This window comes from Chrysemys picta, chromosome 5, assembly GCF_011386835.1.
Source record: "Chrysemys picta bellii isolate R12L10 chromosome 5, ASM1138683v2, whole genome shotgun sequence".
Lineage (NCBI taxonomy): Eukaryota > Metazoa > Chordata > Testudines > Emydidae > Chrysemys > Chrysemys picta.
The window spans coordinates 63,781,903-63,799,460 of NC_088795.1; the positions used below are offsets into that span (position 1 = coordinate 63,781,903).

The following is a 17,558-nucleotide window of genomic DNA, read 5'->3' on the forward strand; positions in this document are numbered from 1 at the left end:
GACATAGCACTGAACTGTGAGTCAGGAGACTAGGCTGTATTCCCAGCTATGCCACTGACCTGCTGTGTGACTGCAAGGAAATAAATTTTCTGCCACTTTCCCATCTATCTTGTCTATTTGGATTGTAAGGTCTTTGGGACAGGGAAAACCTCTCTCACTGTGTGTTTGTAAAACACCTAGCATAATGAAGCCCTAGGCCTTCTGACACCCTAAGCACTACTTTAAAACAAGTAATCATCTCTTCCCTCTTATGCCTCTCTAGTCCATGAGGAACATTAGGCCTTCACCACTGCCTTCCAACTTTGCCTGTCTTCTGCTGTGGTCTTAGCTTACAATTCTGCTTCTATTGTGCATTTCCATATTCTCCATCGTCTACCTCATCACCTCTTGCCCTGGGGGTTCTAGTCCAATGCCTGTCTTCTTATGTTACTTTCCTCCATGTATGTCCTAGCCATCTCCATTTTTATTCCATAATTTCCTCTCCTGTTGGTTTCTGTTTCATCCTCCACCAGAGCTCTTCATGGGTGATTTTTTCTAGCCATCTGATATTGAGGATTTGTCTAAGACAGCTGTTTATGAAAACCTGGAGCTTAGATAATCTTAATAAGTCTCCAAGTCACTGTACAGGAAGACCAACTTTACAATGGTGTTAAATATTTCAAGTTTATCTTGGAGAGCAAGATTTCTATTTCTCCAGATCAGCTTTAAGGTTACAAAAGCTTATTTCGCTTTTGCTATTCTGGCTTTAATGTCTTCGCCTGTACCACCTGCTGTATTTACAATGCTGACAAGATATATAAAATATCGGACCTCTTCTATATCAGTCCCAGAAAGTGGTATAAGTGTTTTTTGTTGTTGTTGAATCTCATGCTTTTAGTTTTCTTTAATTGTATGTAGGCCTGGAGATCATGTCTCTGTGGGTATGCGATAGTAAGTTGATGTCATCTGCAAAATCAAGGTCCTCTAACTTCTCTGTGAAAGTCCATTGTATGCCTCTTGGCTATTTTATGCTCTCTCATTACCCAATCCACAACCAATAAGATCATGGGGGACATCAGACATCTTTGTCTGACACCTGTAGTAACCTCGAATGGTTTAGTCAGCTCGCTATTATGTATAACTTCTCATTTAGTATTGTCATGGAAGCTCTGAATACTGTTCACAAATTTCTGAGGGATTCCATAGTGATGTAGCAACTTCCATAAAACTGTCCTTTCCACTATATCAAAAACTTTTTTGGAAATCTATAAAATTCATATAAAATAGTGACTGCCATTTGATCAACAGTCCTATGATGACAGGATTATCATTACTACTTGATCTATATATGATTTCACCTGTCTGACCCCTGCCTGTTCTCATCATAACCTTTGGCCATTACTTGCATCTGAAGAAGTGAGGTTCTTACCCACGAAAGCTTATGCTCCCAATACTTCTGTATTCTTTGAGTCCACCTTAAAAACCTCCATTGGATTGTTGTCCAGACCTGGTGCCTTTCCACTTTTTAACCAATTGCCCTCTCTACTTCTACTCTGGTGATAGGTCCACAAATATATATTAATAAAAATCCAGAAAGAATTTCAAGGGTGGAAATATCTGGGATTTTTTGCAGAGGAAACAGGAGAAGACTTGAAAAATCTTTTCATCTTGCTTTTAATCATATTTTCAGTAAATGTTTACACTTCATTCATGAAAATTAATTAATAAGAGCCAAATTGCCATAGAAAAAAGATTATGTTTTAAGGACTCCTCCTTTGCATCTCTTCCACTATTAGTAGGAGAGAATTTGACTGTATGCAAAATAACTTTTGAACACTGCCTTATTTCTATCAGAGTTGAAATGTGACAAGGTGCAGGGACACTACGTGGTTCCCAGTAAATGAGAGGTTTACTCAAATTATTTTACCCTCCCATGAATACCCGCATAAGTGGAAAGGCTATAAGAAGGATGAACTAAGACTATGGCCTTGGCTACACTTGCGAGTTGCAGCACTGTAAAGCCGCCCCCAGCGCTGTAACTCACTCCCCGTCCACACTGGCAAGGCATTTGCAGCGCTGTATCTCCTTGGTTGCAGCGCTGCATGTACTCCACCTCTCCGAGAGGAATAGCAAGTGCAGCGCTGCCACTGCAGCGCTGCAGCGCCAGTGTGGCCACCCAATGCGCTGTGAATGGCCTCCAGAATTATTCGAGAGTATCCCACAATGCCTGTTCTAGCCACTCTGGTCATCAGTTCAAACTCTACTGCCCTGGCCTCAGGTAACCAACCATGTGACCGACCCTTTACATTTCCCGGGAATTTTAAAAATCCCCTTCCTGTTTGCTCAGCCCGGCGTGGCGTGGAGTGCTATCAGCAAATCTTTCCAGGTGACCATGCCTCCATGCGCCAAGCGAGCCCCAGCATGGAGCAATGGCAAGTTGCTGGACCTCATCAGTGTTTGGGGGGAGGAAGCTGTCCAGTCCCAGCTGCGCTCCAGCCGTAGGAATTACGATACCTTCGGGAAGGTATCAAAGGACATGATGGAAAGGGGCCATGACCGGGATGCCCTGCAGTGCAGGATTAAAGTCAAGGAGCTGCGGCATGCCTACCGCAAAGCCCACGACGCAAACGGACGCTCGGGTGCTCCCCTTGCGACCTGCAGATTCTACAAGGAGCTGGATGCAATATTTAGGGTTAACCCCACCTCCACTCCGAGCACCACCATGGACACTTCAGAGCCGGTGGGGGGGGGGAGGAGGAGGAGGAGGAGGAAAACGGGAGTGATGGTGGTGGGCCGGATGGAGACATCCCGGAATCCCTGGAGCCATGCAGCCAGGAGCTCCTCTCGAGCCAGAAGGATGGTAACCAGTCGCAGCGGCCGGTACTTGGTGGAGGACAAACAGAAGAGCAGGTTCCCGGTAAGCGGGTTTTTTTTTTCGGGAAGGAATTTTTTCGGTGCAGGCTCTTTGGGAGAGGAGGGTTAAGCATGCATGCCTAGATGCGGAATAGTGCATTGATGTGGTTTATCACATCGCGGTAATCAGCCTCGGTAATCTCTTTGAATGTCTCATCCAGAATCCGTGCAATGCGCTTGCGCAGGTTTATAGGGAGAGCCACCGTGGTCCTTGTCCCAGCCAGGCTAACGTGTCCACGCCACTGTGCCGTGAGGGGCGGGGGAACCATTGCTGCACACAGGCAAGCTGCATATGGGCCAGGGAGGAAGCCGCATTGCAGTAGAAGACCCTCCCTTGCTTCCCAGGTCACCCTCAGCAGCGAGATATCATCCAGGACGAACTCCTGTGGAAAATGTTGGGACAGTGTTCAGTGTAGGTGCCCCCTGAAGCTGTTGGCTCTCCCCAAGGCACAGAAACCCAGAGGACAGTGCAGCCCTGAAACAATCAGTCCCCATTACTCACCATTTTGAGGCTCCCGTGGGATAGGTGTGCTCTGTTTCGGACGGGAAAATTATTCTATTGTGTAGACCCTGTGTGTTTTCTACTCCTTAAGTGTGGGGGGAATCATTACTCTGTCTGGTATAAACAATGCTGCCTCTGTTAAATGTTACGTTTTGCCTATACAGCTGCATCAACCTTGAGACCTCAGCCGTCCCTCTTATCGCCTGCTCAGAGACTGCAAAGACTCAGGAAGAGACCGCGAAAAAGCAAAGAAGACATGCTGCAAGAAGTGATGCGGCAATCTATTAAAGAGAACGAGAAGGCACAGGACTGGAGGGAGAGAGAAAGCAGGATCCGCCAGGAAAACGCAGCGCACCGGCGGCAAAGCACCGCGCACCCGCAGCAAAGCACTGATAGGCTCATCAGCATCCTGGAGCGCCAAGCAGATGCTATCCAGGAGCTGGTAGCCATGCAGAAAGAGGAGCAGTACTGAAAACGCAAACGTCACCCTCCACCCCCCACAGCCCTTGTCCCAAAACTCTTTCCGTTGTGCCCCACTGTCACCTCCAACCCACTTTCCCCAACTTCCGTGTTCTTCACGCCACCCGCAGCCTCCAACACCAGTATCTTCACCACCCAACCCTGAAGACCCTTACCCTCTGTACTCAACCCCCATCACCATGCAGTATAGCTGCCCTGAAGTGCAGCACTCACTGCACAGCACACCAGACAGGACATACACGAATCTGTGATTGCACTGTTCCCCACTCCACCTCCTTTTTTCTTTTCAATAAATATTTTTTTTTCTTTTCAATAAATGGATTCTTTGGCTTTGAAAACATTCTTTATTATTGCATAAAGTAAAAGACTCCTTAGCCCAGGAAATAAACAGGCACTGCCAGTCTGCTTGTCTGCTAAGCAGACACTGATTCCTAAAGATTGGACCTACTGCACTTCACTCCCGTGCAGGGCACCAGATATCACTGCTGGTTTTCAGCCTCAAATTGCTCCCTCAAGGCATCCCTAATCCTTGCAGCCCTGCGCTGGGCCCCTGTAATAGCCCTGCTCTCTGGCTGTGCAAATTCAGCCTCCAGGTGTTGAACCTCGGAGGTCCATGCCTGAGCGAAGCTTTCATCCCTCCCGTCACAAATATTATGGAGGGCACAGCACGCGGATATAACCGCGGGGATGCTGCTTTCGGCCAAGTCCAGCTTCCCATATAGAGATCGCCGGCGGGCCTTTAAACGGCCAAAGGCACACTCCACAGTCATTCGGCACTGGCTCAGCCTGTAGTTGAACCGTTCCTTGCTGCTGTCAAGGCTCCCTGTGTAGGGTTTCATGAGCCAAGGCATTAATGGGATCTCCAAGGATCACAATGGGCATTTCAACTTCCCCTACCGTGATCTTCCGCTCTGGGAAAAAAGTCCCGGCCTGCATCTTCCTGAACAGCCAAGTGTTCCGAAAGATGCGTGCGTCATGCACCTTTCCAGGCCAGCCTGTGTTAATGTCAATGAAACGCCCACGGTGATCCACAAGCGCCTGGAAAACCATAGAGAAATACCCCTTCCGATTAACGTACTCGGATCCTAGGTGGGGTGGTGCCAGAATAGGAATGTGCGTCCCATCTATCGCCCCTCCACAGTTAGGGAACCCCATTTGTGCAAAGCCATCCACTATTTCCTGCACGTTACCCAGACCCACGGTTCTTCTGAGTAGGATGTGATTAATGGCCTTGCAAACTTGCATCAACACGATTCCAAAGCTCGACTTTCCCACTCCAAACTGGTTTGCGACTGACCGGTAGCTGTCTGGAGTTGCCAGCTTCCAGATTGCAATAGCCACCCGCTTCTCCACTGGCAGGGCAGCTCTCAATCTCGTGTCCTTGCGCCACAGGGTGGGAGCAAGCTCCTCACACAGTCCCATGAAAGTGGCTTTTCTCATCCGAAAGTTCTGCAGCCACTGCTCGTCATCCCAGACTTCCATGACGATGTGATCCCACCACTCGGTGCTTGTTTCCCGAACCCAAAAGCGGCGTTCCACAGTGCTAAGCATGTCCGTGAATGCTGTGACGTTGTGCAGTCTATATGGTTTTATAAAAACTTGATAATAAGTCAATATAATGTAACTGAGATAGTTTTAGAGAAAATACGGTAATAAGTGAATGTAAGTAACTGGGATATGCCTCACGCAAAAGGTCTCTTGTAAGGTATCAATACAAAGCTTATAATCTACTGAGTGTGATCATCTGATTTGTATAAATGTACCACTCTTGTATCTAAAACTAGAAATATAAAATGTAACTCTGAGGGCGTATTGTAATTGTGTAAAGTGTGGACCATTAATGATGGTTTGGAATCTTGATGACTCCCATTGTCTGCAGATGGCTGTATTTACCTGTGAGTCTTCCTGTATATGTGTGTGCTGGCAAGTAAGTAATGAAGTCTTGCAGTGACATGTGATCATGTCACCTGAACTGGAATCCATCTTTAACCTGGTGCTTTTCCAGTGAGGGGGGGGTGGAAACCCAGAGAGACAAAGAGTTCCCGCCTTATGCAAAAGATATATAAAGGGGGGGGGGGAAGAGAACAGAGAAGGAGAGAAGCCATCATGAAGAATCCCCTAGCTATCACCTGAGCTGCAACAAGAGCTGTACCAGGGGAAAGAATTGTGCCCAGGCCTGGAAGGTGTCCAGTCTGAGAAAAACTTACTGAAACATCTCTGAGGGTGAGATTATCTGTATTTAGTTTGATTAGGCATAGATTTGCGCATTTTATTTTATTTTGCTTGGTGACTTACTTTGCTCTGTCTGTTACTACTTTGAACCACTTAAATCCTACTGTCTGTATTTAATAAAATCACTTTTTATTTAGTAATTTACTCAGAGTATGTATTAATACCTGGGGGAGCAAACAACTGTGCATATCTCTCTATCAGTGTTATAGAGGGCGAACAATTTCTGGGTTTGCCCTGCATAAGCTTTATGCAGGGTAAAACGGATTTATTTGGGTTTAGACCCCATTGGGAGTTGGGCATCTGAGTGCTAAAGACAAGCGCACTACTGTGAGCTGTTTTCGGGTAAACTTGCAGCTTTGGGACAAGTGATTCAGACCCTGGGTCTGTGTCTGGAGCCAGACGGGAGTGTCTGGCTCAGCAAGACAGGGTGCTGGAGTCCTGAGCTGGCAGGGAAAACAGAAGCAGGGGTAGTCTTTGCACATTGGGTGGCAGCTCCCAAGGGGGTTTCTGGTTTGCGACTGACCGGTAGCTGTCTGGAGTTGCCAGCTTCCAGATTGCAATAGCCACCCGCTTCTCCACTGGCAGGGCAGCTCTCAATCTCGTGTCCTTGCGCCACAGGGTGGGAGCAAGCTCCTCACACAGTCCCATGAAAGTGGCTTTTCTCATCCGAAAGTTCTGCAGCCACTGCTCGTCATCCCAGACTTCCATGACGATGTGATCCCACCACTCGGTGCTTGTTTCCCGAACCCAAAAGCGGCGTTCCACAGTGCTAAGCATGTCCGTGAATGCCACAAGCAATTTCGTGTCGTACACGATACGCGTCTTGATAGCATCGTCAGAATCCTCACCCTCACTCTCACTGTCACTTTGGATCTTAAGGAATAGTTCGATAGCCAAACGTGACGTGCTGGCGAGACTCGTCAGCATACGCCTCAGCAGTTCGGACTCCATTTCCCGCAGACAGATCGCGCTGCACATAAACCATTGAAAGATGGCGCCAAAGGTGGAAAGAAACAAAGGGATTTCTGGGATGCAAAGCGATGCATCACGGGGCATTGGGACAGGACCCAGAATCCCCTGCACCCACGCCCCCTTCCCACAACCCACGGTGCCAGAATGGGAAAAGGTGCTCTGTGGGATAGCTGCCCATAATGCACCGCTCCCAATAGCGCTGCAATTGCCGCAAATGTGGCCATGATAGTGCGCTGGGCAGCTGTCAGTGTGGACAGACTGCAGCGCTCTCCCTACTCAGCTGCACGAAGTCAGGTTTAACTCACAGCACTGTACATCTGCAAGTGTAGCCAAGGCCTATGTCTTCACTGCAAAGTTAACTCCTCTGCACTTAGTCTAGTTCAAGTAAGAGCAGCCACACTGGCAAATAACACTCAAGCTGCACAGATGGATTGAATTAGCAGCTAATGAGTTTCTGCTATCTCAAGTGTAATTTATACCCCCTGATGGGCCAATTTGAGTTAAAAAACCCAGGGGGCAACAATTGAGCTATAACCTGAGTAAACTCTGCACTGAAGATAAGCCCTCAGAGACAGAAGGCCCGATACTCCACTGCCTTGCACAGTTGTTTACACCTGTGCAAGAGGAATGTAAAATGCCAAATCAGAATGGCAGTATTTTACACCACTTAGCATTCATTTGACATACTTGCAATAGAGTGGAGAATTAACCCGCCAGCCCAGGAGGAGAAACTCTGGGCAAGACAGCCCTCACTAACCTGATTCTAAGGACTGGGTTGATCCAGAGACTGAGGAAGTTTTTAACTGATATTTCCTTTTGCTTATATTACCTTGCTTGCTTTCTGTTCATAAAGATTTTCTCCAGAATACCTGTTATGTTTTGTTTCTACTCAACCATCCCACCAATTTACAGAGATTAGCTGTTTTTATTATTTATCTGTTATTTGTATTACATCAGAGGACCCATTAATACAACAGGACTTAAATCCAGATAACATGTTGTGGGAGCATGTGATTAACTGTATATAACCCCAGTGTAATATTGGCAATATGCTCTCTCTGCAAAGGGATCAAAAGGCAGGTGCATACTGCAGCTGATACAAATGTGGACCAAGAAGAATGCATAAATCTTCTGGACCCTGAAAACTTAAAATAGTATCCCACAAGTCTCTCAAGAATGTGAAAAATATATTGCAGCTTTGTGCTAATAAAACATTATGAGGTTTCATCTATGTGGTGTTCCCAAGTATTTCAGATTCAAATAAAAGCTGTACAAGTCTTCCGAACAAGGAGTAACAGGTCTGAGTAAGCCACAGTGTGCAAATAATTTATTGGCTCCAAAGCAATCAGGTACATATAAATTTATTTAAGTGCTTATTAAACATTCACATATGGGAACGTTACTTCTGTTATTGTTCTGTAGTACAATTGCTTTATAAAGCTATGTACTCTGCTGAAAGTTACTTGTCTACTGGGACATCCTCCAGAGTGCTCACCCACCATGAGGTTCACTTTGCATGACATCCATTTTGTGACTGAGGTGAAAATAGCTCTTTTTACATACAAAAAGCCATAAAGAGGTGGAGTAACAGCCTAAATTCCACTAAAATAAGCTAACCCTGTGAAAAGGAGAGCAGACTGCAACAGTTAGGAATTGCCAGACAGGTCTAATGACTACATGAAAAACATTGCTATAATGCAATACCATTGCTGCAGGCAGCAAAGCACAACTTTGCTACTACATGTTGGCTGGAATAATAATTAGAACCAAAAGGTTAGGATTAAATCCTAACCATGTAGATGACTTTATCTACAGAGTTCATCATGAAACCTTCACTAGAATGGCTCTCATGGGCTCAAGGTATACATTCTGTTTCTCTCTCTGATATGAAAGTACTGTATGAGGTGGGGGGGGGGAACCAACATAGTTTAAACACTAATTTGTGATTCAAGTTCTGTAAATCTATTAGAAAACAAAAACTGCAAGAAATCAGATTTTAAACAAACTGCATTCAATATTCAATTTTAGATATGTAACAAATGTAGAGAAAAGTCAGGAGTGCACAGAAATGGGAACATGTAGGGAACTTTCCACACTACTAAAACAAACTTTACATAAAAGAAAGGAGTAGCTGAAATAAAGAAAGATTACAAGTAGTACTGTAAATAGTAGTGGTATTAATGTTAACAGTAAACTACATAGCCAATGATGAGTTTTAAAATGTTATTGCATAGTTATTTACTACACTCATTCCGCATTTGAATATTTTTTAAAACTTTTCCAATTTGCCACATAATCCCTTGTTTAAAACTTTAAAAAGAGTGTTGTACAACTCTTACCATAAAAGGGTTTTAAAAGTTTCACACCAAACCACATTTTGAACTAAACAGAAACAGATTAAACTTCAGAAGTTTTTCAGATCTACTTTTCCTTTTAGATAAATATAATTCTGAACATGTGACATCTATTTGCCAATGAAGAAGACTGCACAAAACTGCACCACCCAGCATTAGTCAGCAGATTTTCTTGGTATTTGTCAGACCAGTTATAGCTGGTAGCAGAACATTTAGATCTGACTGTTTTGAGATGCATTGTTTTATTGTGAGTAGTTTTGTTATCTAAATATTCAATTTAAATTAAGTTTATTCTTGAAATCATTACTTTCTGAGTCTTGTAGGATTTGGATTGGGGAATATATAAAATGCACAGGCTTCTATAGGACTGCTTAGAGTTTTGAGTTAAGTGAACTCAGTCCTCCAAGGAAAATCCAGCACCAGCCCCTGACCATACTACAGTCAGTTACCTTCCCCTACATAGCCTCAATCTCTCTTTGAAGATATGTAATGCAACCCCATGGCTTATTGTGGGAGGCCAGCCATGGGAAGGAGATTCAATGAACTCTGGCTCTTCAGCTGTATATTAAAACTCCACCCACATTCATGGAGCTTTTTGCAGGTCACAGCCTGGAGGTTTCTGAGTGTATCAACCTCCAGTGGATTTCAGATTCATTGTAAATAATTCAGGCTCTACTAAGAGTGGTGTCACTCTCCATTCCAGAATTCTTTATGGACTACACTTTTTATCATCATTTAACAAATTGTTGCAGGAACTAGAACACTAAATCATAAGCAGAGGCACCGTTAATGAGACAATCACTTGTAGAAAACCAGCACATACACTGGTGGGCTTCCTGTGATTGCTGCTATTCATGTTCGAAACTTGATTCCATGTGAATTAATATTTCTAACCAGTTGATTTTGGTTGTGTGTTGATTGATCTCAAGCCTTTGGTCTCCTGAAGTTCTATAGTAGTTTATCATTATTTTTTAAATGCAGATTACAGATAAACTATTTTGTTATACATGGCATCTGATAATAGGTTTTCCTGTCATCTTACACAAAGAAGTTTTATGTAATATTCTTGTACATTACCCTGATTTCTATAGTTTTATAGAACAGCTTTACAAATTTATCTTGCCCCACAACAGCCAAGAATATGACTAGGGGACCTACATTCTCCTGTCACTTCTATATTGTGGCCAAATTTGCTGATAGATCAATAGACAAATCTCCTTTGTGGTAAATGAGTTGCACTCACTTCTGCCAGTGGTGAATTTGGCCCATCCAACTTATCAAATGTTGAAACTATAGAGCCATGAATGGGGGAATGAAAGACAAAAGGAAAGGTTGGAAGTGGCAGGATGAAAGGAGTAACAGGAAAAGAGAGATGGTGAGGGGTAATAGGAGGAAGAAAAATGCAAATCATCCCTGAATCAAATCTTATGCAAGGGAGATTGGGAACTTCTCAAAAGAATAATTGAATCTCAGAATTTTATCTTGGCCCCTTGTTTGGTATGGGTACAAAGATGGCAATGAATGTATTTTAGAGAGCTATGATATAAACTTGCAAAGCTTTGTAAACTTGCCAACCCATTCAAGCAGAACCCTCTTGGTCAAAATTACACAGAAATGTGGAAACAATTCATCCATATAAATAGCAGCCTCCACCAAGTATATCACATACTCCAATCTCAGGCCTACCAAATGATCACTCACCTTTGAACCTCCAAATGTAACCACTTATTAATCTTTAGTTTTGTAATTCAACTTAGTAAAGATATTCCGGAATTAAATAATTTTAAGACTCCTTAATGCCAAGCAGAGTTTACAAATAAACCTTCAAGAAACTTGAACTGATTATACCAAAGGGCTGATAAAAGCAAGTATGTAGTTTTAAGTGGTTTCATGTAGAACTATATTGGCCCCACAGCACCCATCATGTTGAATTCCTGGCAGATGGTGGTAAAATTCTTATTTCTCACGAGAATTTCTACCTTTTAATTGTGTACAAAAATTCAGCCTAGGAAATCAGTATCTAAAATGTAATTCCTAATATGCAATATAACAAGAGAACTCCTTACATTCCCGCCCCCCCCTCTCCCAAAAAACACATTGAGTCACACTGTACAGTTACATCTTTGAGTTAATGGTTTGGATTCTTGACACTAAGGCCCTGATCCTGCAAATACTTATACACATGCTTAACTTTATTCAAGCAATAAAGTTATTAACTAACTCCCAGAGCAGTTTGAACCAATAATAGCTACTCTAGCATGAAGTCAGTACCATTTTAATTTGTTTTGTAGTACAACTGTTTGGCTAGATATCAATTTAGCAATTAGGAGACAGAACTTTTTATTTCTAGGATGAGGAAGAAAAGTGTTTCTCCCTCCCAGCCATCCCCCCTTTTTCTTTGAACCAAAACATTGTATATAAAGCTTTGGCATGTGAACAGCAACATCTCCTAGCCAACTACAGGGAGTTTTAACCTGCCTCTAGCTAAAAGCCATACAATCTTTAGATTGCTGTAGAGTTAAAAAAAAATCACTCTAATTAAATCAAGTTAAAACTGGTCTGACCAACGTTACTGATCCCCCAAATTATTAAAGTGTGTCAAAAAAATTAAGTATTGGTTTTAGTTTTAGCTAAACTTTTACATTAGACTAAGTGCAACAGTTAAGAGCTAGAAATGAAAGCATAGGTAAATAATTCAGATGGCTATATTATATGAGCTATATTTAATATATTAAGAGTAGCGTTTTTGGAACTCTTTTCTGTTTCTTCTGGGTTTGTATTTGTTACAAGACTCTGTGATATAGTTACTGTACCTCACAAAGTGACGAACTGGATCATTAGCCACCTGAAGCTTGACCTCAGGCAGCTGCATTACCAGTGTATGAACAGTGTCTAAGTTGTGCTGTCAGATATAACTATTTATATTATCCATAAATATTTATTTTATAGCAATTCTACCTCTCTCCTGTGTAGCAGTTTCACTTTTCAGACTTTCTTATTGTATAACTAGGCAATAAGGCCTTAGTGCCTATTTAAGACCCTGTTGCACAGTCACATAACAAATCTCTTGTGGAAGACTGACAACCTGTTATGTCTCTCCTGTGAACTCTGTCTGCGTTGAGAAAACAATGGTAATTCATACACTTCAATATGATCCTTGTATACACCACATAAATAAGAGAGTAAAGCGTATTTTCATTACATTTGCCCTGAATCCACTTTGTCTCTATCTGGCTCCCTAAAACCTCCATCAGTCAGATGAATTGGGAGGATGGGAGATATTTCTATTCTCACACAACATAGATATTTTCCTGTACTGAGGACAAAGGTTAGTTTGATTAATTTTCCTGTCAGGGTATAGCCGGGTTTCTGACTCTTTTGATCACTTTCCCCTAGCCCTTTCCAGTTGCTTTGATTAGAGACTGATCTCTGTGCTGCTCTTTGATCAGTATCCTTGGCACTCTGCAGGTGCCATATGTCATCACATTAGCAAACAGCAGCAATATTAATCTCTTCTGCTAAAATTGATAACACCACACATTCTATTCATTCACATAATGTCTGTAACAGGCCACTTAGTTCTTTATTTGTTTTGTATTAAAAGATGCTGTATGTAATACTTACATCAAGGGAGTCCGTTCAAAGCTGACAGTTTTTGCTGAACTTAGCAAGTCTTTAAATTTGCATTTTGTTATAAATTCATTTATAACCTACTAAAACTTTGGGAGTATTTTGCTTGCGCCTTTATGTTGGTTTGTCTAGAGAAACAACAGTCTAGCTAACAGGCAAAATGCTAAGATTTCCCCTCTTATATATTGGCATACATCACTGGAAAACAGGGTGTTTAATAGCATAATTGTAGACATTCTGCATAAATACTGTGGTTTCATGTGGTACACAACATTTCTGTTTTTAAAGTAGTCTTTAAAATGACTTCATAATAGTAGATCAAGAGAAAAGGCCCTTAAAAATCTGAATAATGTAAATCATATGGAGTTCAGAGGCTAAGCAAATTACAACACCCTGAAGCTGCCCTTGCTGTATGAAAGGAGCCTTTCTCCAGCTCTGAGCAATCCCCGCCCAAGGGAACTTGCATCTGAGAGTTTTCTAAACATTTCAGGTACACTTGAAAGCTGAAAGTAATTCTCATTTCCTATGCAGGAATAGCTGGTTTCCAGCACATACAAAATAGTGCTCATTCATCAACAGACACAGAAACACCCCACCGGAGAAGGAAGGATTAGGGCACAAAGGTGTGGTTAGAAAAACAAAAAGGAAGGAAAGAAACATTTTAAACAACCACCACCTACAAAATAAAGTCTCCAAACTGGCTGTGAGCTTCTTTCTTTACTATATTCTGGCTAGTTAATTGGTGCCTTTTTACCTCCCCTGCTTCAGTTAACTAGGCTGACAAGTTTCCTGGAGTGACAAACATACAGCGAAGACAGACCTGCCAAGTCTCATTCATTTGGGCTTCGATCTTAAAGCTCACTCGGGCGATGTAAGATTTCCCCCCCTCCCGCAGTAGATTCAATGAGATATTTACAATCTCACTCAGGACGGCCTGCACGGTGTGTTGTGCATTGTGAAGTTACGCTCACTTGAGAGGGTCACAGGCTCGTGACAGCCCGGCCTCCGAAATTGCAGAGTTAATGCATCCCTCCCTCCTTCCCCAGCATGGATGGGAACGCTGGCCGTGCCTTACCATTTTGCTCCTTGGCGCTGGAGAACTGCAGCTTGACGCTCAGATTGGACTCCGCTTGGGCTCCATGTCTCCGGCTGGCCAGGGCAGATGTCAGCAGGAGAAAGGCGAAGAGGAGCATTTTGGCTGACCGGGGGAAGTTATCACACACACCAGGCACGTTCAGCTCGCCGGCAAATCCCGGGTCTCTTTCACCACCACCAGGCGACGGCTGCGCCGCTGGGAGAAAGCAGCCCTGAGCCTGCTTTGGCAGCGCAGAAGTGCAGGGTAGTTTCCACATAATCCCATCCAAAACTTTGTCCTAGCGCCTTTCTCCGTGTCTCAGGTTGGGGGTGGGGGGGTGGGACGCTAAAGGATCAAAGCAAAAGCTGGACCCAAACCAGCTTCGCAAGGGCTCCGCAATCCGTGCGGGGCTGGGAGGGAGAAGGCTGGCGAAGGCGCCCAGCGCACACTGGGGCCAAGGGAGGAGGGGACGAGAGGAGTCGCCGCTGACTCGGAGCAGCACCTGTCAGCTCCACAAGCAAAACAGCAGGAACAGCGCGGGGAGGGGGCGGGGAGCAAGGCGAGCTCCCTGAGAAACCCCTTCTTCGCCCTCTGCTAGACAGCCGCGCTGCCAGCCGGGCAGCGTCCCTCACCCCTCCGCAGGGTCCGCTCCCCCCTCCTTCGCGTGGCTCTGTCCTGCCCCTCGGCGGCCGGCCTCAGGGGAGGGGGTGGGAGAGCGAACAAAGTGCCTGCCCCAGCGCACACAGCCGGGGCAGGCTGCTGCAGCCGCTCCGCTCTCCCCCGCCGGCGGCTGCACACAGCCCGAGCCCGGCACCTGGTTTGAGTTTGACGCGACAGCAGTTCGCGTTAAAAGAAAGAGTCGGGACTAGCTCCGCCGCCCGAAGCCCCCAGCAAGCCGGCCCGGCTCCCCTCCCCCAGGAGCCTGCCCCTACTCCCTGCGGTCCCCCTCCTCCTCCTCCCCCAGAGCCCTTCGGCTCTTCCCCGCTGTATCACCTTCCCCCGCCCCCCTCTGCGCTCCTCTGCCCGATCCCCCGTCTCCTCCTGCCCCGCACCCCTCTCCCTGGATCCTCTGCCCGGGGCCGCCCGGCTGAACCGGCCTGGCCCAGGGCTCCCGCCCGGAGGAGGTTACCCCTCGCGTCGCCAGGAGGGGCGCGCAGGAAGCCGGAGTGGCCAGCCCAGCCGGGGGCTGCTGGGGTGGGGGGAGCTTGCCGCTGCGCGGGGCAGCCGGGAAGGGGGGAAGCGGCGCAAAGCGGAGCTGCTGCTGCTGCTGCAGCCGCCTGGCTCTCTCTGACTTTGACTGCCAACAGGTGCTAGCGCAGAGCGCGGCGCAGCGGGCTGGGGCTGAGCCCGGCCAGTCTCGGCCCGCTCCAGGCAGAGGGGAAGGCTTCCGAGCAAGCAAAACAAACGTTAACCTTCCAGACAACGGCCCCAAGCCTCCAGGGAGCCCCCGGCGCTTGTGAAGGCCGCCAAGACACGGGAGGGAATATTCGGCCGAGTTCTGCCCTCTCTCCCCGTGACCCCACCGCTCCTGGTTTCATCAGCTGGATGTTTGTTGCCAGGTCACAGCAGATCGCAGGGAACGGCTCATCGCCGCTCGCTCTGGCCGAGTCAGGGCATCTTGTCTCCAGTACAGCGCAAGGAGCCTTTCTGACCCTTCAGGCGTCGCTGGTTTGGGGTGGCTCAGTAACACAACTCATTAGCCACCCCTGGCTGTGGGGTTTGAAATGGAGAGGGGCTCGATCCCTAACTCGGAACACTGCCCAGCTTTGGGCAGGTTCGGCTCTCCAGCCAAACTTCACAACTTGCAGCAGCCTTGATAATGGGCCCAGTCAAACGCCTGGCTCCAAAGTAAGAGGAAGTTCAGCTCCACATACAGACTTTGGCCCTATTGCTGTAAGCAGGTCCCTGGGGGCAGACCCACAGCCCTATTGACTTCAGCGAGGGCTGGCGAGGGTTGTCCATGGGGATCTGAATGGAGAATCAGGCTCTTTGTACTTCAGGCCAATTTTTCATTTTCTTTATTGATTGTCAAATTCCTTAAATCATTATGGTGACATTTGTTTATTGTGAAAGTCCCCTATATTTATGGGTTTTTGTTTATTTGTTTTGATGGCAGTTGGCTTGTATTTGAAAAAATAAGTGCATAGTTAAACCCTTCATTTAAATTGTTCCCCTGATATTTGGAAATGAAATAAGAAGAGATTTTTTTAAATGCTTATGGTACATCACTACATATTATTTCATCTACCTTGAAATAAGAACATTAAGCCACTTACGTAAATAAATTGAAATGCTACTTTGTGTCATTCAACATTTGATAATCATCATCTTCCTTCTTATGAAATGTTATTTTGTAACCTGCAGCATTGTTCAATGAATCAAGCTACATCCTTGCCACCTTTAAAGCAGGCACACTCTGGGAGAGCTTTTGTGCTGTTTCTTTAGCAGGACGAACCCCAGTTCTGTGAATCAGTGAGTGCCCTCAAATCTCATTAAATTCAGTAGGAAATGATGATATGCAACATCTTTCAGGATAAGACCTGTACAAGTATCATCATCTCAAATATTGTTAAACCTGCCACGGACTCACTAACCTGAGTGCATTAAGCCTCACACTGGCAGTCCAGCACTCAGCCTGAGTAAGGGGATGGATGCTTGATAGATGTGTTAGAGGGCAAGGAGGATGAATCATCTCCCTTCCCTAGTCACAATGCAGTTCTGCAGCAGTTCCTCAGAGGTTACTCCAAAACAATGGCCCTGAGCTGACTGTGCCAGAAGATCTATGCACCAATGGAGGCTCAGCTCCACCCCGGGTAACGTTCCACTTGCGCTCTACCAGGGTCTTCTGTGGCCCTCCAGAACCTTGCTCCCCTCCTGCACAGCAGAGCTGCATTTCTTCCACACATACGGGAGACTCTGAAACCAGGGAGGCAGGGACAGGGGTTGTCTATTTTGAATGAATCACCTTGTAGTAGCACTTAAAGGCCACAACTAGGTTGTGCTAAGCTCTGTACAAATTGCAGTAAATGACAGTCCCTGCCCCAGAGAGCTTTGGTACAGGCCTGCTGTGCAAAGGAGACTGTATTTGATTTCTGTCTTCCAACAGAAATCAAACAACAAAATCTTGTTGTTTAAAAATGAGAAAACAAATATGACAAACTGAGTGCTTTAAAGAAATCTTACCTGGGTGATTATAAACAATAACATTTGATTATCAAACAAAATAGTATGTATTTTAACCAGGTTTTGTTTGTTTTGGAAAATACAAGTTAGATTTGGGTTAACATATATAGAGAGAGAGACTTACAAATATTTAAATGTATGTTTCTGGAATAGAAATTTTAGCTAGGGTGACATGCTTATTTATCCCTTCCAAGATTTTAAAGTTACTGCACATAGGAACATTGACCAATTCAGCAGT

The 17,558-nt window shown here is 45.1% G+C and overlaps 1 protein-coding gene across 3 annotated transcripts in view; it reads right to left on the reverse strand.

Annotated features, from left to right (window-relative positions):
* PDGFC (platelet derived growth factor C) overlaps nt 1-15,788 on the reverse strand; it is a 242,797-nt gene extending 227,009 nt beyond the window's left edge. The window contains exons 1-2 of one of the 3 annotated variants that reach the window (XM_065596482.1): nt 15,267-15,788; nt 14,138-14,353 (exon numbers count right to left, since the gene is read on the reverse strand). In XM_065596482.1, coding sequence (XP_065452554.1) covers nt 14,138-14,255 — 118 coding nt within the window. In that variant the 5' untranslated portion in view covers nt 14,256-14,353; nt 15,267-15,788. Of the gene's footprint in view, nt 1-14,137; nt 15,087-15,266 lie in introns of those variants that run through there. The other 2 variants (XM_042842158.2, XM_065596481.1) reach the window with 2 other exon arrangements.
* Between the last annotated feature and the right edge of the window lie 1,770 nt (nt 15,789-17,558).